The sequence below is a fragment of the Bos mutus genome, chromosome 16 (genome assembly GCF_027580195.1).
Source record: "Bos mutus isolate GX-2022 chromosome 16, NWIPB_WYAK_1.1, whole genome shotgun sequence".
Classification (NCBI taxonomy): Eukaryota; Metazoa; Chordata; class Mammalia; order Artiodactyla; family Bovidae; genus Bos; species Bos mutus.
In genome coordinates, this window is record NC_091632.1 from 39,487,734 (window position 1) to 39,511,675 (window position 23,942).

Genomic DNA, 23,942 nt, shown 5'->3' on the forward strand with positions numbered 1-23,942 from the left:
CTTGCAGTCCAAGGGACTCTCAAGAGTCTTCTCCAACACCACAGTTCAAAAGCATCGATTCTTTGGTGCTTAGCTTTCTTCACAGTCCAACTCTCACATCCATACATGACCACAGGAAAAACCATAGCCTTGACTATCAGATGGACCTTTGTTGGCAAAGTAATGTCTCTGCTTTTCAATATGCTATCTAGGTTGGTCATAACTTTTCTTCCAAGGAGTAAGCGTCTTTTGGGGTGACTGGATGCAAACGTGTCATTTCTATTTCAGGTGTAATTGGGGTTGTTGTAGCATGTCAATGCACAGTATGACCTTTGGGAGTGCAGATCAGAGATTAGGGAGTCATTCCTGTCACCCTGTTTTCCTTCTTCATTGAACTTTCAGACGGCAAAGGAGCCTGGTGATGGCGTCCGTAGAGGTCAGCCTTCCTGGCACAGGACAGGGTGGAAAAGGGTGGTGAGTAGACTTGGAGGGGCCTCTGGTGAAGAAAGTAAGTTTCATGAATGTAGAGACCTCATTTGTCTTTTCTTGTGGCTCCATCTCTGCCCAGTGCCTGTTGGTTGAAGGAATGAATCAGTTCAGATGAATTAGTAGAAGTCATAGTAGTGGGTGAAATTGTCATGAGAGAAAAGAGGGGCTTTGTGGGCAGAAATGTGGTGAATGCCTCCATTTAAGTGTCAGACGGGGGGAGAGGACCAGGAAGAATGGCCAGAGAGGTGGGAGAATGAGAACACAAAATCAGACATGCTTCAGTACACAGGGTTGTAAGGAGTTATCCATTGTAATGCCAAGAGTTTAAGTAGAATAAAGACTAAGAAAAAAGTACTGATTTTGTTGGTTTGATAGTGAGTTGAGAGGATGAGAAAAAGGTAGCAAGAGAGAGTAGATAATTCTTTCAAGAGTTTTGGTGGTAAATGGAGAATGTTGATCAAATGATAGTGAAATGACTAAGTTGAGAAAAACTCAACTTAGTGAAACAACTTAGTTAAATAGTGAAGTTGAGAAAAGAGATTACTAGGCCCTGATGGGTGTATTAGTTATCTTTGCTGCTGTAACAAATTACTACAAACTTAGTGGTTTATAGAAAGGACACACTTGTTACCTGGCCCTGTGGGTCAGGAGTTCAGGGAGGGCTTTGCTTGATCTGCTGCTTCAGGACCTCACAGCCTGAAGTCAAGCTGTCAGCCAGGGTTGGGGTCACATTTGAAGGCCCAGCTGGGGATGGACACTCTTCTGAGTCCCATAGTTCTCATGGGCCTCCCCAGCATGGCAGCTGCTTCATCAGAGCCAGCAGAGGAGTGTCCGCCAGCCGGATGGAGGCACTGTACACGCTGCCTCATCATGGAGGTGTTGTCTCAGTGACACGTTCTGTTGTGAGAAGCAAATCTGTCAGTCCATTGCACACTCAAGGTGGGGAGTTTATACAGGAGTGTGTGCTCACTAAGGGGGTGGGGTCACGGGTAGTCCCCCATGGCGTTACAAGGGGAGGGTGATGGCGTGAGAGAGCAAAGGACGGTTCTTTAGAAAGAGGGCTGTGGGGCACAGAGGCAGGATGGGGTTTTGAAGGTGAAGTTCCAGGTTCAGCTGTGTCACACTGATGACCCTTTTCAGGAAGCTCCCTGCCTTCTCTCTTCATCCCCTATCGAGGGGCATAGGTGCTCTGGAAGTGCGCTCTCCTGTGAGATGAATTCACAGAGGAATACAACAGGATTATCATGGCCATTGATAAACCCTCTGCCTTGGCTAAGATTGAATTATATATCTGCAAATTCTTGGCCAGTGGAGGTATCTGCTCTGCTTGCTGTAGGATGTTGTTGAGGATCAAATGAGGTCATTCATGTGGAAGTATCTTTTGGAATGTAAGATTTGCAGACAGAAGGCATTAACTGTACTACTTTCCCCCCGTGTTTAGTAGAACACACAGACTGTACCATACATGTAGCTTGTTAACTGGGTTCATTATGTTGTACCTAAGTTATGGAACTGGGCTTTATTTTAATGCTATGATTATTTTTAGGACTTTTGGAGTAGACTGTTTGCTTTTATGATAAATGACCCCAAACTGTGGTGCCTTTCAAGTCCTTGTGTGTAGTTTTTCAAAAATCTGTCCTTGCTGTCTCTTGTCACTCTTGCTTCCACTTGTCTGTCCATCTCTTGCTGTCCTTTGCCTTCTGACTTGTTGCTTCTGACCTCCTCTGGGCTTGGCAACCTGATGATCAAGCTCAGTAGAACTGAGTGGTTTAACAGTAATTCAGCTTGGGTTTGGGCTTGGGCGTCCTTCTCACAGAGAAGTGTGTGAGCTTTTGGGCGTGGACCAATCTCTTTTGGCCTCCGAGTGTGTCTTGTATCCTTTCTAGTTCTGGTTGCGTTTGAATTAGGTGAGTCCCCACGCCACTGGGTTCCATTTAGGAGGCATGTCACTTACTGCTCTGTTAGGCAAAATGGTGTCCTCCTCTCCTTTGGTTTTGGTGAGATTTTAGTTAGGGGGCTACAGGAAGTGATAGGTGATCTGTGATTCGTGGACTGAAAATGTTAGAGAATCAGGAAAAGCTTCTTAGCAGGTTGGCATCAGGCTTGTGTGTAGCTGGTCTTTCCTTTAGGGTGTCAGACTCCCTGTATGGATTCCTGGGTGTTCTTCCATGTTGATCGTATGCTGGAGCTTTTCTGTCACGGCAGCTTGTGAACTTTTTCTGCCCTAGCTTTTGCGTTGAGTCCCTGCATTATTAGGGGGGGAGCCTGTGTTGTGTGGAGAGAGCCCAGGAGTCCTGCAGGGAGACCTCCTCCGGGTTCTGCCAAGGGCCCGCCTGTGGCCCTCGACCAGTGTCTGTGCCTGGGCCTTGGTGTCTGGAATAGACATAATGTCTGCGCTGCTGCCTGTTGGGCCAAAGTAAGATTTTATATGTGAAAGTGCTTGTTAAATGTTGTTGTTTAATCGTTGTGTCCAACTCTTTGTGACTCCATGGATTGTAGCCCGCCTGTCCATGGGAATTTCCCAGGCAAGAATACTGGGGTGGGTTGTCATTTCCTTATCCAGGATATCTTCCTGACCCAGGGATGGAACCTGCATCTCCTGCATTGGTAGGTGAATTCTTTACCACTGAGCCACCTGGGAAGCCTTTGTTAAATGCACATAATACCAAATAAAATAAAATGCCTAGCCTGTTGGGTTGATAGCTCTCTCTCTTTGAGGAGTTAAAAAAGTTATCAGTATTAGTAATGATAAGTGCTCCTAAAAAAGTGTAATTTTAAATTTCATGTAGCTTTTTTTTTTCCTGAATATGTCCTGCTGGAATCTATTTATACAAATGAGGATGTTTAATAAATGCTCTTTGATTATTTTCAGAGTATTGAGTATACTGGCTTCCTAGCCAAATTAAATTTATAAAAATTCTAATGATATTGTGATTCATAGCTAGGAAGAATTTTTTTTTTTTCATTCTTAAATCACTTTACGCTTTACATGAATCTCTGGTAATAGTGAATCAATTAATGTGATTTCTTAGGTCATAAATCAGGCTTGATAGATTGTAGTATTAGTTCCTGTGTAAGCATCTCAGACCTACAACCGTTTTGTGGTCTGTTTTAGCAACTTGTTTGCTTTTGAACTCAATTCTAGGTGTTGAACTCAATTTGAGAGCCTAAAATGGTTTGTGCCCCACTTACCTTAGAGGTTACTGCCTCACTTTCTTGTTGCGCCGGCCCTAGTAGTGGGAAGTCAGCCACCACTCCTTTTAACTTGAGTACACGCTTTAATTTTGTCTTTATCCCATAGGAGTGTTGGAAAGATTATTATAGTCACACTTACAGTATATTTTAAACTTCTTGAAAAGAGGGTAATATGTGAGCATGAAATATTTTTGTAGTATGCCATGTAATTTTTCCCCCTGCTGACCCTTTGTGGTTTGTGTTTAGGGTGCATGGTGTTTCTCTAGTCGTTGAGGTCATCAGCTGGAGGGTTTTCTGGAGGCCTCCGGAGGCTGGTCTTTGACAGGCCCTGTGTTGTTGCCCTCTGTTAAACAGGCCTGTGCTATCACCACAAATGGTAGCCTTGATTCTGTTGGTGTCCGTGAACATGGCAGAGTATTTTCACCCCTTCATTCTTCTTAGTGGGTCAGAAGGAACTTTTGTCTTATTGCTTGATTGTTCACGGACCAGAGGATGGGTGGCTACTCGGGGTGGCCTTAGAAGAGGGAGACAGAGATTCTTGAAAAGACTGATGGTCATTATTCAGTGAACCCTGCCAATCACCAGGGCAAGAGACGGGACCACTCTTTTTCCTTTCCATGAACTTCTGGGAATGTTGTTTATCCATGAATTCAACAAATATTTGAGCTTGTATTATGTGCCAGACATTAAGTACTGGAAAAGCCAGACATCCCTTCAAGGATGCCCTAGGTACAGTCTTATTTTGAATATGATAGAAAAATATTTATCAGTATAGAAAAACTACTAGATTGGGTTTAGATGCTGGATGGCTTTAGGGATTAAAGGTGGAGGTTATAGGTTCAGAACGCATTTTTGAGAGGACTGACTCTTCTGTAATTAAAAAAAATAATTACAAATGGCATTGTGGCAGAGTCTGTGAGCTGATCACAAAACCAGTCTCCTCTTCCCGGGCAGGTAGCCAGACCGCATCTACCAGCCTCCCCGATGGTTAGGCGTGGCTTAGTGGCCGTATTCTAGCCAATGGCATGAGATCCAAGAAGGGAGCCACTTCCAGGCCTGGCCCCAGGGCCCTCCCTCTGCAGGATTTCCGTGCCCTTTCCTGTCTGCTGGCTACTGCAGAAGAGCCCAGTGAACTAGGAAGGCTCGTGCCTAGGATGGAAGGAGATCTGGGGCCAGAGCCACGGCTGGGGGGAGAGCTGCCTTCTGACTTACTGTTGTGGACTCTACATGAGCAAGAAGTAAATATTTATGGTATTTGAGCCATGATAAAGTTCATTCTAAGGGTTAGCCTGCCTAACAATGCTAGGCAAAACTGGTGAGTCTAGTAAAGGTGCTGAGAATTTTGGACTCTGCCTTCATTTTGATTATTTATATGTCACGTCATATGTAATGAGCAGTGAATTTCAAGAATCAGTTTAAAACTCCATGGCAAAAATCTTCTTGACGTGTCACTTTTAATTGATACAACTGGTTTACTGCATTCAGTGTGGCCTTTCTGTGGGTCCTCAGTTGGCTTTAAAGGGACTCTGTGGAGTCTTAAACATTGCCAGTGCTTATTTCAAAGAAGTGTAAATACAGTTTTCATCATGCTGCTTCTCTGTCCAAAAGCCACTTATCATTTCTTGTTATACAGCATTTTGTTTCATTTATTCTGTCATCCAGAATTCTATATAGTGTGTGTGTGTGTATATATATATATGTAAATTCATGGAATTGTGCCATCCGAAGTGTTGGGACTGGAAGGATCTTTATTAGATTAATTCCTGATCTTTCCGATCGTCTAGTTCCTGATAGCCCAGGTGTGGCCATGAGTCATGGGGCCTTCCTAGAGGCACAGTCTCGGGCACACTCAGACCCGTGAGTCAGAAGCTGAGAGATCCTCAGATGACCCACATGTGCATTGCAGTGGAGATGCCCTGCTCAAGGTCACCCTCCCACTTCTCTCTGGAGAAAACTCACACAGCTGTTGATCTCAGTGGTTCCGATCCCTGGATACATCTTGGGATCACTTGGAAACCTTTAAAAAATACTGCTGCCTGGGTTCCATCCCTGTGTGCATTACATGGTCAGAATTGCAGCCTGGGCACCAGAACTTTAAAAATCTTTCTCGATGACTGAAGTGCAGCCACACTAAGAGCCGCTCAGCCTAGTGAGTGCTCAAGTCAAGGTTTCCTGATGCTCTAATCGGGTAGTTCCCTCGACCCACATGTGGATATGCTTTCAGAGTAGAGCTTTCCCTACCTGGTTCCTTGTCGGGGTGCGTCCCCTACCCGGCTCCTTGTTGTTCCCACCTGGTTTCTCGTCGTGGAGTGTCCCCACCTGGTTCCTCGTCGTGGCGCGTCCCCTACCTGGTTCCTCGTCGTGGCGCGTTCCCTGCCCGGTTCCTCGTCGTGGCGCGTCCCCTACCCGGTTCCTTGTTGTGGCGCGTCCCCTACCTGGTTCCTCGTCGTGGCGCGTCCCCTGCCCGGTTCCTCGTCGTGGCGCATCACCCTGTTTTATTCCTTCACAGCTCTTATCCCACTCTCCACCTGCCTCTCCCACTGGCGGATACTCCATGAGACAGACCTTCATCCCTTTTGTTCACTGCTGGGTCCCAGCTCCCAGGACGGTGTCTGGTGCATGTGAAGTGCTCCCTTAATAGGTGTGGGGTGCCTGGAAGGAGATAAAGAGGGGTGCATCTGGAGAGAAGCGCAGCCTGTTCAGGCGGCACCAGTCTGGCCGCTCACCTGTGTCAGAGGTCAGGGTGGGAGAGGCTCCCGAGAAACAGGGGGCGGGGTGTGTGCGTGACTGAGTCAGGCTTCAGAGCCAGCCAGCGAGGGCAGCGTGAGGGCAGCACGGAGACTGGACCCAGAGCTGGCTTGTTTCCCCACTCTGCTGTGTCCTGTGCACTGAGAGCTTGACTGTCTTCCCCAGGCCTGTCTGTGGGGGGTGGTGGTCCTGGGCTCAGAACTACAGACCCACAGACCCTCCTCCCTCCCTTCCAGAGCCAGGTCTAGAAATAGACCTCGGGTCCCTTGACAGGACCTAGCTCAGATCTGGCCCTTGGGTGCTCACTGCAAGGCAGCCATTGCTTATGTGAGTTAGCTTGTTTTGCCTTGTTTGCTTTGAGAACATTGTGTTTCTGAGGTTAGGATGACATTCAGTTTCACTCTCAGGTTGAGTAAGTTTCTTTCCTGGTCAAATTAACTATTAAGACTTCATTTGTTATGGTAGCATGTTGGGAAATCATGGTTGGTTGCTCTTGATATTTCTGTTCCGCATGTTGTTTGTTGTTTTTTTGTGTTCATTTCTTTCAGTTTGTTATTCAGTATATCTTGCCACACATTTGCCTGTCATCAGACTCTGAAGTCAGGTGGAAAGGTGTTCTTATGAAGCCATTCATTCATGTGTTCCTCTGTCCATTAGTGGTTTTGAAAACTTATATCTTGCCACACATTTGCCTGTCATCAGACTCTGAAGTCAGGTGGAAAGGTGTTCTTATGAAGCCATTCATTCATGTGTTCCTCTGTCCATTAGTGGTTTTGAAAACTTGTGTGAGACGTCATGATTGGTGGCAAACCTGAGCTGTCTGTTTTTTTTCTTGGTAATAGAAAGCCAGAAAACGTTGTCTTGAATGTAAAACATTCTTTTTAACATTATAAAATTTCCAGCTTCTATTTGGAAACCACATTAAGATGAGATGTTGTGTTACTGTGATGAGAAGGCTGCTGCTGGTGACGCCCACGGATGTTGCCGGAAGCCTAGAATTCTACACTGGGGGGGGGTCGGGGGAGAGACTAATTTTGAATTTTCCAAAGGAATGTGAATTCTGAAGTTAGTCCATGGTTCATAGGGACAGCAATCCTCAGGCCTAGATTGGTGATCGGTAATTATCACTATTGATTAAATCAGGCAGAAGGAAGACAGTAAAGTCCTGGAACAATTTTTCAGAAACAAGAAATAAATAATTGGGAACTGATGGTTGTCCTGGTAGCTAGGGGTTACAGGGTGGAGAAAGACTTGCTCTGTGATGAAGCACTTGCTCACTGTCAATGGAGAGGAAAATTGGAAATTCACAGAAGTAAGTTCAGTCAGATTTCAACCCTTACTGTGGCACAAAAAATCCAGGCAGTTATGAACTTATTCTCAGAAAATGCTTGCATTTTGTGGATTATACTTGTGAGCCATAGTAACAATGGCGTTTTATATTTGAGTGGTACTTTTGAATCTAAAGCACAACCATATGCATTACCCCATCCAATTCTTGCAGCTACCCTCAGCTGGGGGATAGAGTTATCTTCTGTACTTTTTTTTTTGATGAAGTAACACAGGTTAAATTACTTCCCTAGGGACAGCTAGTAAGTGAGAGAACAGCTTTTTATTTTTTAAACATAAAATGTTGAGGGTGATTGTTGAACTAGCTTTGGTTTTCTAGGTATATAAATCTGTGGTTTATAGTGCTGGAGGAATAGTCTAGAAATTTATTTAATACTGCAACTGAACAGACAAGGACCCCAAATCATTGGCTGGCGAGACTCAAAAGAAATCCCCCACCCCTTTTTTTAAATTACCATGGGGTAGGTTTTTATATGAAAGCTTTTAATTTTATCTACCTGCGGCATCCTGAGGGCAGAGACCTGGTCCTCTAGCTTCTTCCTGACTCATCCCCTGCCGTGCTGCTGGTGGGCATGCATAGATCCATCCTTTTGAATGGGTTGGGTTTGGGCCTTACTGTTGGGAAGTGGTAATAATGTCGTTGAATGTTGACTGAGCTGCAGAATGAAATGGCATTGGTTCTTTTTCCTAACAAGTTACTTATAGCCCATGTTTGCTCCCTCTTAAAAGATTACGCAGGTAATACAGGTTCACCAGTATGTGTCTTTTTCCATGTACATGTTTTGTATTTTGAAATACTCTTAAGCTGACAGAAAAATCACAGATATAGTGTGCAAAGGACACTTTTTCCCTCTTGAACTATGTGAGAGTAAGCTGCTGATATGTGCTGTCAGCATCAGATCTTTTATTATGTGTTTCCTACAAGCAAGAACATTCTCTTCCATCACCACAATACAGGAATCTAAATCAGGAGTGAACACCCAGGCATCTGTACCGTCGAATCCTCTGAGCTCTTCCAGTGGTGCTGGTCGACCCAGTGCTGACCTGGTAGGGAGAGGCCCAGTGGGACCCTAGGTTGCACTTTATTGTCTCTCCAGCCTCCTTTAATCCAGAACGGTTCTCAGTCCTTTTTTGACTTTCATGACCTTGCCGCTCTTAGTTTCCAGGCCAGTCATTCTGTGGAATGCTCCTCAATTTGGATTTGTCCGATGTTTCCTCATGATTAGATTCAGGTTTTGCATCTTTGGCAGGAATATCACAGAAGAGCCAGTGTTTATCTTTTTCAAAGATTAGTTTTACATTTTATTTTCTGTTTCCTTAGAGCGTTTCCCAAAGTGTATTCTGCGGAACTAGCACCTACTGTGTTCTCAACACCGTGCCACCTCTAGAAGGTAGGATTCGAAAGCTTTTGACTTACAGGAAGGGGTGGGCTTGGCAGTGACAGTGGCTCCATCGCTGTAGTGCAGGAAGGCCTGGGATCAGCAGTGAGAAGACCTGGGTTCTGCCTTAAACTTGCTGTGTGATCTTCGATGAGTTACTTAATCCTTCTGAGGGTAGCAAAACAAAACTCCCCTCGTAAAGTTTCTGTGAAGATTAAAAAAAGAAGAGAGTTTAATCACATGGGAAACTCAGAGCATTCTGCAAATGTTAGCTATCCTAAAATACCACAACTTCGGAATTCTAGTGTCAAATTCCATAGAGTTGGAGCCTGTGGTATCGTGGAAAAGCCAGAGGTCACGTCTGAATCCTATGTGAGCCACTTACTAGCTGTAGATCTTGGGCAAATTAATCTGAACCTCAGATTCTTCATCTGTAAAATGGGGATAATTATGCCCAGGTGGGTTATTGCGAAAATTCAACGAGAGAGTCTAATGTAAAATCCTTTCTGGATGCCTGATATAGAGTCTCACAAATGTCTGCTCCCTCATAAACAGTAGAAGATAAATGTACTTGATCACGTGTGGCTCAAATGAAAATTGAATGGAATGAAGCAGGAGAGGATGCCCCAAACCCAAATTGATGGTAGTTGGTCTCAAGGCTACTGGGCCTCCCCCACTTTATCTGCCCCCGCCTAGATGTTTTTAGGTCGAAAATGTAAATTCAGATAGAGGAGTTTATTAAACCTGAGTCTGAGCTGACCTGAACCTGGGTCAGAGGTTTGGTAGTGTGATTGTCAGGGAGAGGGTGTCTGGGCCACCTGAAAACAGAAAGGGTAAAATCAGATGATCACACCCACTCTAAGAAGAGGACAGGGGTTGTGAAATAGCAAAACGAGTTACTTATTTCTGTTAAAAAAATTTTTTTTAGCCTTTTAAATATCCTTTGGATAATGACAACTGAGTTTTAATTCATTTTGGAGAATTTCTCTGGAAGGAATAAGAGGAAATCATACCCATGCTTGGCACATAGTTGGTGCTTAATTAATATTTACTTTGGATGAATAGTGATTTGCAGGTCTTAGGTCAGTAATGGCAGTGTTTGCTGCTGTGAGCTCTGTGCTGAGTTGAATTTAACAATACGCGCTTATGTTTTCCTGAATCAGTTCCTATCCTACTAATTAAATCTAAGCACATAATAATTAGAGCTAAACAGAAAATTGTAGAGCTTCCATTTAATTTTACCACTTCAAGTTGTTGATCAAATATATTTCCAGTAAGATTTAGCAATTTGATACACCATTAGACCAACTTATTTTGAACAGTTTGTTCTAGAGGTTGAGAGGTTAATCATCAACTTGATTGGAATACAGTTTATAATTATTCATAAAACCAAAAATGGATGCATTATTTCCAGGTTAGAGTTAATACAGTTATGACTTACCTTGTAGCCGTCAACAGTGTGTTCCAAAGAAAAGGTCAAATATATTTCTTTGGATTTAAATGAAGGATTTGATGATGTGAAATCTCAAATTTAGAAATAAACCATGAAAATAAGTTTTGGCTAATTAACTAAGTGAATGAGTTCTCTTGTACATTTTAGAAAGTTCCAGTTGAGTTATACTATGCCTCTAAAATTATTATATGGAAAATATTTGAAGGTTGACTGGAAAGAATGGTTCATTCTCTAGAATTATAGCTGTCAGCCAAACAAATCATCTGTCAATTTCAGGAGCTTCACTAGTTATTTTTATTGTGAAGTAGGTTAGAAAATGATTTTGTAAAGTCATATATCATACACGCAGATTTTGCAAGATAATGATAATGAAATGTTCTACTGTATTTGGTTGACACTTCCATTTTGCAGTGTCAGAGCTTTACTCTTTGGGTTTAAATACTGAGATGCAGTTGAAACCCCCGTATAGCTTATTTTCAGTGTTAACTCAAGATCTGTTAGAATCCTTGAACTGAGACAAGAATTTAATATCTGGTACATGTTTTGTCTAATTATTATATCAATTATAGTTACTCCAAAAACATTAAAAAGCAACATTTAATTAAAAAACACAATATAGCCATGTGAGCAGTTCTTGTCTGATGTGAAAGCAGAGTTACTTTTTATCCCACTTTAACTAGAAAAACTGAAAACACGAGTTTTAATGCTTTGGCTCTTGGAGTTGCTGATATTCTTTTCCCAGTATTAAAATTGCCATCTTCATAATGCACTGTGGGAAAATACACCCATTGTTATGTTTCTTAAAGACATCTAATTTATATTTAGCGTGAACCTGAAATTCTGGAAATAGCACAGTTTAAAAACTGATTAAGGGGAACCCATTGGCCTGTCATACTTCTCTTCCTTTTGAACCCATGGCTGCACAGCTCCATAAAGTGCTAAATTTAGAACCTCGGCTGAGACAGTGCTTACCCAGCCACTTTCCTTTTCCTCTTTAAAAGCCTGTGGGCCCATTCACCACTGCCTGATTTTGTATAGAGTAGAAGATGGAAGCCTTTTCTCTAGCAGTTAGGTGTGCTGTTGAAAAGAGTGCTTCCTCTGTCTCTGTTTACACACACACACACACACACACACACACACTCACTCACTCACTCACTCACTCACTCACTCACTCGCTTTCTGTGCCCCAGGGCAGTGGGGTTCTTCAAGGAGACTTAAAAGGACAGATAATTAACATCAGGTTATGATCACAAACATAGAACTAGAAGCTTGGGTTTAATGTTCTGTTCATTGTCAGAATTACACTTGAACAGGTTTTTCAGAGCTATGGCTAGTCATATACAATTCAAAGTAAGCCTACAGTAGCATAGTACCGTTTTCATAAAAGGTACCCTGTAATTGGTAAATATCAGAATTGAGTATAGATGTTAGAATATCACCTTTATTTTCAGGATTGTACACATCATGGGAGATTTTTAAAAAGCAGAGTAAAACCACTTTAGGAGAAGAGAGAAGGGAGGTGAAGGCTCATGTGATTTGGAATTCTGCGCTTTCAAGTTTTATGGCCCATGGCACCTCCCTTGGGAGGATGAAGTGCAGGGAGCATGCATAAGCACATAAAATTGCGAAGGTTTTATAGTGCGTAATTCATACAGAACTTTCTATGAACTTTTAGTTAAACACTTTCTTTTTTAGTTTCATAGCAAGATTTTTTAAAAAAGTTTAATTTTATTCTGCTGTTAAATTAAAATTTTGGATTCTTCAAAGCAGTCAGTTTTTAAGTTTTTCAATTTTTTTATACTGCTTTTAGAAATAGAGGATATGCATTATAATTCAATTGGTTGTGTAGTTCATGGACCAAAAAAGATTTAGTACGCTAAAACTCTTAAGTTCCTTCCTATAAAATATCTCCATATGATGTAGTAAATTTTTTTAGACTTTATGACTATGCCCAATATTTTCCTGTTAAGATCTTTTCCTTGAGAAGGAATGTGTTAATCAGATGAAAAATGTTTGGAGAAGATTTTATTAGGACTGTAAAATTATTTTTTATTCTTTTATGTTTTTCACATGTTCAAAAAGTAGTCTGTGCTAAACAAAATTGTAGTAAATGATTGGAAAAATGTATTACTTACTGTATTTCACTTTCAGCATTCTTAACTGATAAACCTCTGTGCCTATATAAGGTTGTTTAACTCTAAGGCATTTAAAGTTACTGAATGTGACAGTAAATTCTGTAGGGATCTGTGCCTGGAGGAGAATTAGAGATTATCTCATTTTCCTTGATTTGGGAAAAAGGAAAATATTAAGTAACTTACCCAAGGTCACACAATTAGAAAGCAGCAGAACTAGGCCAGAATCTTGGGCTCCTGACTGGGAGCCCTTTTTCACCCAATATCAGAGTGAGTTATGTCAACCATGACTTTCGGGGGCTAAGTCAGTCTTCAGTATTTTAATGTGTTGCTCCTTAGTACCCAGTTATGCTTTGTACCCTTTAGATATTGGAGCTTCCATTTGGCATTAAAAAACAATTGGAGTGGGTAATTTGAAACTTTGACCTAAATGTGTCAAACCTGGCAAGAAGTTTGTAGCCAGGCAAAGGGACTTTGTTACAGGAATAAAACAAGAAATGATACTCAGAGAAGTAAGTGAATGAAATAACACATAAAGGAAAGGTAGTCAGTCAGACACACCATCTAGTCTGAGAGTCTTGAACTTGTCCCTCATTAATTTAGAAGAGTTACATTTTGATGAAATGCATCAAGTGTATAGATATGTATATATAACTCAAATTAATTAAAATATGCTTTTAGATTTAGGCTAGAAAGTCCAGCCTCTGTATTACTGAGGTAGCTACCTGCAGGTTGAAATTCCTTAGATTTATCAGATTTGTGCTTTTCTTTGGAAAGGAGAAGTCTCATTTGTATTTTAGAGGATGAAGTAGTAGTAGTAGTTTATCAAGAAAGTAAGTAGTTATATTTTAATTCCTCTTTCCTAAAAAATGTAACAACCTTTTCCACCTGGTTAACAGAAGATTTCTAGGTTTTGTGAGGTTAACTCATTTTGTGATTTTGATGTACTTCATGGAAACCTCGTGAAAGAACCTTTAAAAGCAGTGCTTAGGTTCTGGGCAGCTGCTGGGCTATTCCCTGTTCACTTGCTCGCCATGGAGCCAAGAGCTCCATCTTACTGTAGAGCCTCTTGACCACAGTCTTGCTGCCATCTACCTGAAAAGTGTGTCAATGAGTTCTGTTAACTAAGAGGGATGATGCTCTTGGTCTCCCAGTGACTAAACTGAGCTGCTGTTTCTGACCTTGCCAGTGTACTTAAAAGGAGCTTTTCTCTATTATCTTCTCTGAATTTACTGTTTTCTTCTTTATAGATGATCATGGGAACAGCAATAGTAGTCATGTAAAAATCTTTTTACCGAAAAAGCTGCTTGAATGTCTGCCGAAATGTTCAAGTTTACCCAAAGAGAGGCACCGATGGAACACTAATGAGGTAGATAAATTTCTATTTCTAGGGGTATTAATTTTTTTAAGGGCAAACTTGCTAGGTCATCTTGCGCAGTACTACTATATGTTAGCTTAAAATTCAAAATACTGAACTAGGAAATTGTGAATGAGAAGAATACTGAATCTGGATTTGACAAAGACCAACATGTTGTTTTGAACAATCTCTGATCTGCCTGGCCTGCATTGAAAAATCTCAAATGTGCACGCTGACTTACTAAGATAGCATGAGTTTCTGTCTTTGTGTTTTCCTGCATTATGGTGTCTTGCATTTGGTGGTTGACTCTTATCTGCATCTCAGTTAAAGCTTAGTTCCTATCATAAATAGAGGAACAGCCCCAGTGTTCATAGACCATGCAGTGTCTTGACAATGTGAAGTTTCTGTAGAATTGAGAAGGGCAGGCTTCTTTTTAACAAAATGGCTCTGGTCCTCTCTAATGAAGAAAGTTTGCATGGAGAATTAACTGGTTTACCTTAATGAAAGGCATTTGTATGAAGAATGAAGGCTGTGTAGTAGGTTGTTTATTTGATATCCAGTTAGAAGGTTGATGAAGTAGAGTGAGTCAGAGTTTTATCTTCTTGGATGATTTTTTTTTTAAATTTTTTGTAAATCTTAATCTGGAAGTCTTAATATTAAGGGTGGATTGCTTTGTCATCTTTTTTTTTTGAAATCTGTTTCAATTCAGGGTGATACCCATTTCACGTGGTGATGAGACTTGGGTCTGTGTCCATCAGGCTGGGAATTCTGTTTCTTTAGTTCACATGGCTGGGGTCATTGGTTTTGCGAGGTTGGTCTAAATCAGTTCGTATTGCTGGTTCAGCATTTACTTCCAAGTTATAAATACAAAACTCTACCCTATATTGGTCATTAAAATACAAGAAGAAAATAGTGCTGCCTATTTACCTTTATTTTTTAAAAATTGTTCTGCTCAAATTCTTGACCTAAAATGCTTTTGTTTTGTTACAAGAGGTTATGTGAGAGTCTCTTCACTTATCCTAGTTTATATATTTAAATACTCACTAGAACCTCATAGTTTTGTCTCAACTGATTTTAAACGTCTTTAAAGGTATGTATGTATTGATTATTTGCATAAACTATATTTCCCCCCTTAGACAAGATACCTTTGACAAACAACTGGTTTAGAGTCCTGTTGTTTTAATCAGTCATCTAGTAATTGTTTCAGACATTTTGAACGTGAAAACAAAGTAAATGTGCTGAAAATTAATCGTAGATCGTTACTCTGTCAGCAAAATAATACAATTTGGGAGCCATTCACTAAATCAAAACTAGGTCATGAAATATTAAAAAACTCAGTATGTTCCTTAGTAATCCCTGAAAGAGGATTTGATGCTATGTTATTATACATCAGTTTCGGTTTATTTATACATGTAACAAAGCATATAATTTTTTCAATATTACATTTTTATGTAATTGGCAATTTATTTTACCTTTGACTTGAAATTACAGTTGAAACCAGTAATTGCTTAGTGAATTAAAATTAGTGATCTTAAGAGTTATAAAGCTGGAGGTAACAGTGTCAGAAATTTAGTTGGTAGATTATTTAGATCAGTGGTTTCAAAACATTTTTGGAACTTTTGAATGCAGCCTTCAACTTTCACATATTTGTTTACCTCTAAATTATTGATTTGTTCCACCTTACGATTATTTTAGATACATTATAAAATATCCAATAAGGAATTTTTAGAGAGGACCAGATTAAAAGGCAGATAAGAAGTTGTTCTGCATTTTCTTCTAGAACCTCAGCTCACGTAGCTCCTTGGAGACTGTGGTTTAGGTCCCAGTGTGACTGAAGTGTGTTCCCCTCTGACCCGTGCAGTGTGAGACTGGGATCTGAGAGCTGTGGGCTGTTTGCAGGAGTGGTCACTGCTGCTGAGAACATGGGGTTGGAGACATGAGGGGGTGGGCCTTGGCTGGTGGGGGCCAGGGCACCGCCCTCCTCCCCTGTGATCCGAGGCGCCTTCAGTGATCTATCAGCTCAACCCTGATGAAAAATCCTACGAGAGAACTGAAGTCAAAGGTTGGCCCGTATTTCTGGGTAGAGGACTTTGGCTTTGTTACCTGTTGAGTTTTGGCTTCAGGAAAAATAGAGGCGTCTTAGAGTGACAGCAGTTGTTAATTCTGTAGGGTGTTATGTGGTGATCGTTACCTGCCTTTTTTCTTTTTTTACTGGCTAGGGTAATAGAAACAAAACAATTCGTTTGTCCTTCAGCCTGCTGTCCTTTATGTCACCACTGAGACCTGAAGGGGACAGATTCCCGGGAAAGGTGGGTTCATGGTCAGGCAGCCTTAAGGACCGGTGGAATCTCTCCAGGGGCTCAGGGCGTGGAGGCCCTCTGCGGTTGGAGGGGACAACCGTGTCTCAGTGGAGGACGCGTGAGGGAGTTGGCTGGTATTTAGGAGCTGTGTTGGACACACATGACACTCCTGTCGCTTCCACTTGCCAGGACCAGGCGCTCACGTAGGGAGGGGCATGTTGCACGAGCGCAGTTGTGAGCACAGCCGACGCGTGTTTCCATCTCACGCTCTGAGCAGCATCTGCTTGCTAAGGAGACTGGCGGCCGGGGTTGCTTGGATTAGACGTCAGCTGTCGCCTTTCTCTGTCACCCGTGGTGCTCTCTCTCTGCTAGGTGTGCACAATTGAATTCCTGGGTAGAATCTGACTCCTCTGTACTTTTGAGAAGCGCCCTTCCTCACACCTGTGTGGTCACACTTGTGGTTGGTTACTGGAGAAAACCCACCTTGTGACCGGTGTGTGTACATCTCTTGAGAGAGGGGGAGCAAGATTGTGCCCGTTCACATGCAGCGTGTTTCCTTTTACAGATGAGGGACTGTTGGTAAAAAGGGTGAAATAACTTGGTCAAGATAGCACACTTGACAGGGCCTGGCTCTGTCTGAGCTTCATTTCTTCTACGTTGTTGATTGATTCACAGGAACTTTCTTTCTGCGGTGTGTCTTTCAGGCTTTTAATCTAAAGACCCATAACCCTTAACCACATTAGGGTACTTGACAGATCCACTGTGTAATTTAGTTTTTGGTTAAAAAGAGTTGATGTAAAATTAGTATTGTGGGTTCACATGCAAATTTTGGTAAAGCTGAAAGTCACTGAAAAGGAAGACTGTTAGCAATAAAAGAGATTATAGGGCCTGCTTCAGCACTTCTAACCTTTTCTAACTCATTGGGATAGGTGAACTCTCCTGCCCTTCTTGAATATTGTTTGCAATTGCAAAATAAATGTTGTATCTAAAAACAAATCAATTTTAGCTTATGCTTTCTCAGCCATAAACACTCTTTTCCCAGGAGATGATAATGATGATGATAATTACGGCAGCTACCATTTATTGAACGTCTACTGCATGCTAGGCACTGTTGAGTTCTTTCTGTGAATCTTCACGTTTATTCCTTGACCTAGTCCTGTGAGGTAGGTTTTGTGATTACTCTTACATGGTATGTGAGGAGACTTGAACTGCAGAGTTGTTAAATAAAGCACCTGAAAGTGGTGGCCTTGGGAGTCCAAGCCCATCCCCTGATCTTGGAGCACATACTTTCTGCAGTTCTGTTCCAAGAACAGTTTCAGATAAGACTTCCCCAAGGTCTTGCCCTCCTTAGTGACTTCTGATCATTTTGTTTTATTCATTTGCTTCATTTTTCATTTTCTAGTATTATACCTAAACTTAATGTATTTTTGTCTGAGAATTATTTTGAAAAAGTAGTAGATTGTGTTAGAGAAGGAGTTTCAACTCTTAGTAATGAATATTAATGTGTGGGCTCTAGGTAAGGAAGAAAGTACATTAAAAACAGAAATTCTGTACCTGTGCGTAACTGGCAGGTTGATAGGCTTGATTTTTTTATCCTGGGCAGGAAAAAATGTATTCAACACAGAGCATATTTGTTAGAGAACCAACTGTTATTTCATGATCACTTAGGTATTCACATAATTAGGTGAACTATTACGAGATTTCTGCATTTTAAGTTAATATTGATATTTTTAAAGCCCAGAGCCAGAAATAATTATGCTAATGCAACTTTCTGATTGCTCAAACGACTACTTCATAATTACACATATTAGTACTCCATATATGTTGTCCAGACTGAAATTTCTTTTGTTTAGTCATTAATTAGCTCTTTGACTTAAGTTATAACTACTGCATTCCCCCCTTGCTGGATCTGGGTTTCCAGTGGCGTTCTTCCAAAGTGAAGTTAATGCAGCACCATGAACCTTTTATAATGAAAATGTTCTCCTTCAGTATGTTCAGATCATTTTTGTGTGCTGCTATTTTTGAACTATTAATGCTCTTTCTTTTGTTTGTTTTTCCTCTAACACAAAGTTTCTCCAGAGTAAGCAAACAAAAAAGAATTCCAGTTTGTATTGATCTTAAAGGAAGTGCTGCAAAGGTTTGTGGTGGTAGCTTCAGAGATTTTCATATTAAATGCATTTTTTTTAATGGTAAAAATGTTTGTGTAGGGAGCAGTACACATACAGGCTGATACAATCATACCACAGAAGCTGAAGAAGAAAAAACCCTCGGGTATAATGCCTTTTATAGGGAGAGAATTAGCATTTTAAATCCTGAATACTGCTCCCCCCAACTTTTTATATTCAGGTAAGAAAAATGGACTTTATGACTATGAAAATTATTAAATTATATTTCATTTCAATTATTTTAACAAGAACCCACCTTTACGATTTTTTAAAATCATTTTTTTGGAAAGGTATAAATTCTTGAGTATTTTTGTATTTAAAATTTTTGTTTGTATAACTTATAAAGTTGTAGATTAAGGGGTGCAATTTTTGCAGTTATTGGCCTTACTCATGTACTTGTTCAGTCACTAAGTCTTTGTGACCCCATGGACTGCAGCACACCAGGCTTCCCTGTCCTTCACTATCTCCTCGAATTTGCTTAAATTCATGTCCAGTAAGTCGGTGATGCTATCTAACCATCTCATCCCTCTGCCACCCCCTTCTCTTGCTCTCAATCTTTCCCAGCATCAGGTTCTTTTCCAGTGAATTGGCTCTTCATATCAGATAAGTAGTATACTTACATATTATCTTTTTGAAACATAGACACACATTTTTTGGAGACCATTTAAGACTCTTTATATTTCCCACATTTAAGCTAAACTGAAAAGCATTTTTGATTATAAGGGTGAGTGAGAGATTTTGTCAGTGTTAAGGGTTTGACTGGTCCCAGATCATTCTTTGGAGAAGGCAGTGGCAACCCACTCCAGTACTCTTGCCTGGGAAGTCCCATGGATGGAGGAGCCTGGTAGGCTGCAGTCCATGGGGTCGAAAAGACTTGGACGTGACTGAGTGACTTCCCTTTCACTTTTTACTTTCATGCATTGGAGAAGGAAATGGCAACCCACTCCAGTGTTCTTGCCTGGAGAATCCCAGGGACGGGGGAGCCTGGTGGGCTGCCATCTTTGGGGTTGCAGAGTCGGACACGACTGAAGCGACTTAGCAGCAGCTGATCATTCTTTGAGGTCAAGCAGGGCTTTTGTGGTTGACAGAGGAGTCTCGTGGGCTACAGTCCATAGGGTTGCAAAGAGTTGCATGCAGCCGAGCATGCGCGTGCACACACACACACACACACACACACACGCACACACACGGAGGAAAATGCATGTATGACCCACAGTACATACAGAGAGCCAGATTTTCAGAGTGACCACCTTTGTCTTTTGAGTACAGTGTGTGGTACCAAATTTTAAATGTGATCATTTTGTAGCAGTTAAGCATAATTCCTCTGTTTAACTTAGTGGTGTGAAGTGAATGGATGGATACTGCGATCCATGTGAGCACAGACCTATTCATCAGGCAGTCTGTGTCAGTCACTCTGGTGTTGCAATAGCAGAGGGGAGCGAGCACACTGAAATGCTGGGGGCGGGACATCCCCCCACATCCATGACGGCAGGCAGGTGAAGAGAGCAATACCGGTGGGTTTGGCCTCAGGGAGCAAGCAGTAAAAGAAGCACATCTTACCTGCAGAGAGTCCAGAGAGTCCAGTAATGTTTATAAAATCTAAGGTGGTAAAGCAGTTTTTCTTTAAAGGGAGAAAATTTCTGTAGACCCAGTGCTGTTTGACCTAAACTATTTTTATTATATTCTTTCAGAATGTAGCACTTAAAAGAATATTTGGCCCATACTCTGTGTTCAATAAATATTTGTTGAATGAATGAAATGTGGAAAAACACAAAAAACTCAGCATAATTTTTATTAATTGTTAGAGTTCTTCTTTGAATATAAAGCTCAAATAGTATATACATTACATAAAAAGAGACCACAAAACTAATAAAATTTATATTAACAGCATTAGTTAAATGCAGTGGATGATGTTTTTGCCAAATCTATATTGTTCCTTGCAATGTGAATATAGTCCTGACTGTTCTCAGGCAGGTTCTTTTTTTTTTTTTTTTTAATTGATTTTTATTTAAAAATTTTTACTTTGTGTTGGGATATAGCCAATTAACAGTATTGTGGTAGTTTTAGTTGAACAGCAAAGGGACTCCACCATACACACACATGTGTCCATTCTCTCCCAACCCCTGTCCCATCCAGGCTCAGGCAGGTTCATTTGAATTTGGTACATGGCACTACTTTGTGCCCTGCAGTTATCCTGTCCCTCCCGCACTGAACTATTTATAAACTGTTTTTTTGCTCAGCAAGCATTTCTCTAAGCCTGTCGTTAGGCCTTGGCACAAATATATCAGTCAGTCTTAGGTTCACTTCTGGTTTTTCTCATTAGTCTAAGAACAACTTAAATGACACTACTGGGTACCCCTGCAATTGTAATTACAAATCACAGACTTGAACAATGAGTTTGTGTGCTAGAATATAATTGCTGTAGGTTTTACTTTTTCAGATTATGAGTTAATGTTTGAGATGAAAACTTCCTTACTGAATGCAAGGATCACCGATGTCTGGGAAAGGATACAGAACTGGCCAGCTGGAAACAGGTTATATAGTCTTGGCTCTGCCACCATTCAGCTGAGTGTTAGGTAAGACGCCTTCTAGGCCTCTTTTGTGTCTTTGGTGGTGGTGTGAGGTTGTGCTTTGAGAGCTTTAAAGATTTGTCTGAAGCCCAGTTCTCCAGTTGTGGAGGCTCGAGCACTGTTGCCAGCTTGGGAGTTTGCTTATTGTTTTAATTCTTAATCATCTTTTCATTTATTTTTATGTTTAAAGTGTACCATTCAGTGGTCTGTAGTGTGTACACACATGGAATCAGTTCAGTTCAGTTCAGTCTTGTCCGACTCTTCGCGACCCCATGAATCGCAGCACGCCAGGCCCCCCTGTCCATCATCAACTCCTGGAGTTCACTCAGACTCACGTCCATCGAGTCAGTGATGCCATCCAGCCATGTCATCCTCTGTCGTCCCCTTCTCCTCCTGCCCCCAATCCCTCCCAGCATCAGGGTCTTTTCCAGTGAGTCAACTCTTCACATGAGGTGGCCAAAGTACTGGACTTTCAGCTTTAGCATCATTCCTTCCAAAGAAATCCCAGGGCTGATCTCCTTCAGAATGGACTGGTTGGATCTCCTTGCAGTCCAAGGGACTCTCAAGAGTCTTCTCCAACACCACAGTTCAAAAGCATCGATTCTTTGGCGCTCAGCTTTCTTCACAGTCCAACTCTCACATCCATACATGACCACAGGAAAAACCATAGCCTTGACTAGACGGACCTTTGTTGGCAAAGTAATGTCTCTGCTTTTGAATGTGCTATCTAGGTTGGTCATAACTTTCCTTCCAAGGAGTAAGCGTCTTTTAATTTCATGGCTGCAGTCACCATCTGCAGTGATTTTGGAGCCCAGAAAAATAAAGTCTGACACTGTTTCCACTGTTTCCCTATCTATTTCCCATGAAGTGATGGAACCAGATGCCATGATCTTCGTTTTCTGAATGTTGAGCTTTAAGCCAACTTTTTCACTCTCCACTTTCACTTTCATCAAGAGGCTTTTTAGTTCCTCTTCACTTTGTGCCATAAGGGTGGTGTCATCTGCATATCTGAGGTTATTGATATTTCTGCCAGCAATCTTGATTCCAGCTTGTGTTTCTTCCAGTCCAGCATTTCTCATGATGTACTCTGCATAGAAGTTAAATAAGCAGGGTGACAATATACAGCCTTGTCCTTTCCTATTTGGAAACCAGTCTGTTGTTCCATGTCCAGTTCTAACTGTTGCTTCCTGACCTGCATACAGATTTCTCAAGAGGCAGGTCAGGTGGTCTGGTATTCCCATCTCTTTCAGAATTTTCCACAGTTTGTTGTGATCCACACAGTCAAAGTCATAGTCAATTTATTTGGCATAGTCAAGAAAGCAGAAATAGATGTTTTTCTGGAACTCTCTTGCTTTTTCGATGATCCAGCAGATGTTGGCAATTTGATCTCTGGTTCCTCTGCCTTTTCTAAAACCAGCTTGAATATCAGGAAGTTCACGGTTCACGTATTGCGGAAGCCTGGCTTGGAGAATTTTGAGCATTACTTTACTAGCATGTGAGATGAGTGCAGTTGTGTGGTAGTTTGAGCATTCTTTGGCATTGCGTTTCTTTGGGATTGGAATGAAAACTGACCTTTTCCAGTCCTGTGTCCACACATGGTATACCTCCATCTAATTCCACATTTTCATCACCCAGCAGGTTGGGGGTTGGGGGTTTTCTGTCCCTCTGGCCTTGGTGGAGCTGGCCCCCTTCTGGGCAGGCGGCCTCTGTTCATACTCCAGTTTTTGTTACGTTTTCTTTTGGAAGAGGAAGCATGAAGGATGGTCTCTACCCCATTCCCTGTCCATCTCTGTTTGGCCTGGAGAGCTGAAAGCAGCAGGACCCTAAAGCTGACAGCATCTACTTACTTACCTCTCTACCTGTCTCCCACCTTCCAGTCCTTTTAATATTACCTATCAGATGTTGCTAATGATAAGTTCTATTATCTCGATTATGAAATTCTGGTGGAAATTTGAAAAGACGTTCCTAAAAAATAACCTGTTTTCTGGTTTTAAGGCTTTTGTTTATTTTTATTTTTGACTGGGCTGAGTGTTCATTGCTGCACAGGTGTTTCTCTAGTTGCAGCAAGCGGGGCTCCTCTCTAGTATTGGCATGCAGGCTGCTCGTGGTGGTAGCTTCTCTTGTTGCACAGGCTCTAGGTGTGTGGGCATCAGTAGTCGCAGCTCCCGTGCTCTAGAGCCACGGGCTCAGTAGTTGTGATGCCCAGGCTTAGTTGCTGTGCGGCATGTGGGTCTTCCCAGGTCAGGGATCAAACCCGTGTCTCCTGCATTAGCAGGTGGGTTCTTTATCACTGAGCCACCAGGGAAGCCCCGAATTTTAATGCTTTTGAAAGCCGGGGGGGGGGAAGAAAAGACGCAAAAAGAAACTCCTTTCTAGATGGATGAGAAAGCACAGATGGGCTGGAGTGACTGTGATGAAAGATAACTATGTGTCTGGGAGAGTATTTCTCTGTTAGGGAGAATTCTGTGGGCATGCTGTGTGGGTTTCCTGAAGCTTTCTCAGTGGCTTTGCGTGTTCTCTGGTCTGGTGAAGAATGCAGAGCTGAAGTAAATGTAATGGTTAAAGACCGTGCAGTTTCCATGCAGTTTCCATTTACAGAGAAGTGGGGAAAGTGGGAGGAGCTCCAGCCCTGGGAATTAACAAAGTGGAGCAGGTGTGTGTGCCTCCGTGGCGCAGCCGAAGTACCACCAGGGTGCAGTTCCAAGGCAGCTTCATTCAGCACTGAATTCATTTTACTGGGATTCCAACGGAGTTTCTGGGGATAAAAAGGTTTCCCATGTCCAGGAAACCAGAAAGCTGAGAAGTAGCTTGACCTAGGCTGGGAAGCC

At 41.8% G+C, this 23,942-nt stretch overlaps 1 protein-coding gene across 6 annotated transcripts in view; it reads left to right on the forward strand.

Moving 5' to 3' along the window:
• Positions 1-23,942, forward strand: part of LOC138991266 (calmodulin-binding transcription activator 1-like) — an 84,064-nt gene that overhangs the window by 20,873 nt on the left and 39,249 nt on the right. For 2 of the 6 annotated variants that reach the window (XM_070385167.1, XM_070385169.1), the window contains exons 2-3: positions 9,080-9,149; positions 13,973-14,091. In XM_070385167.1, the coding sequence (XP_070241268.1) occupies positions 9,080-9,149; positions 13,973-14,091 (189 nt within the window). Of the gene's footprint in view, positions 1-9,079; positions 9,150-13,972; positions 14,092-20,984; positions 21,121-23,942 lie in introns of those variants that run through there. The other 4 variants (XM_070385164.1, XM_070385166.1, XM_070385168.1 and 1 more) reach the window with 3 other exon arrangements.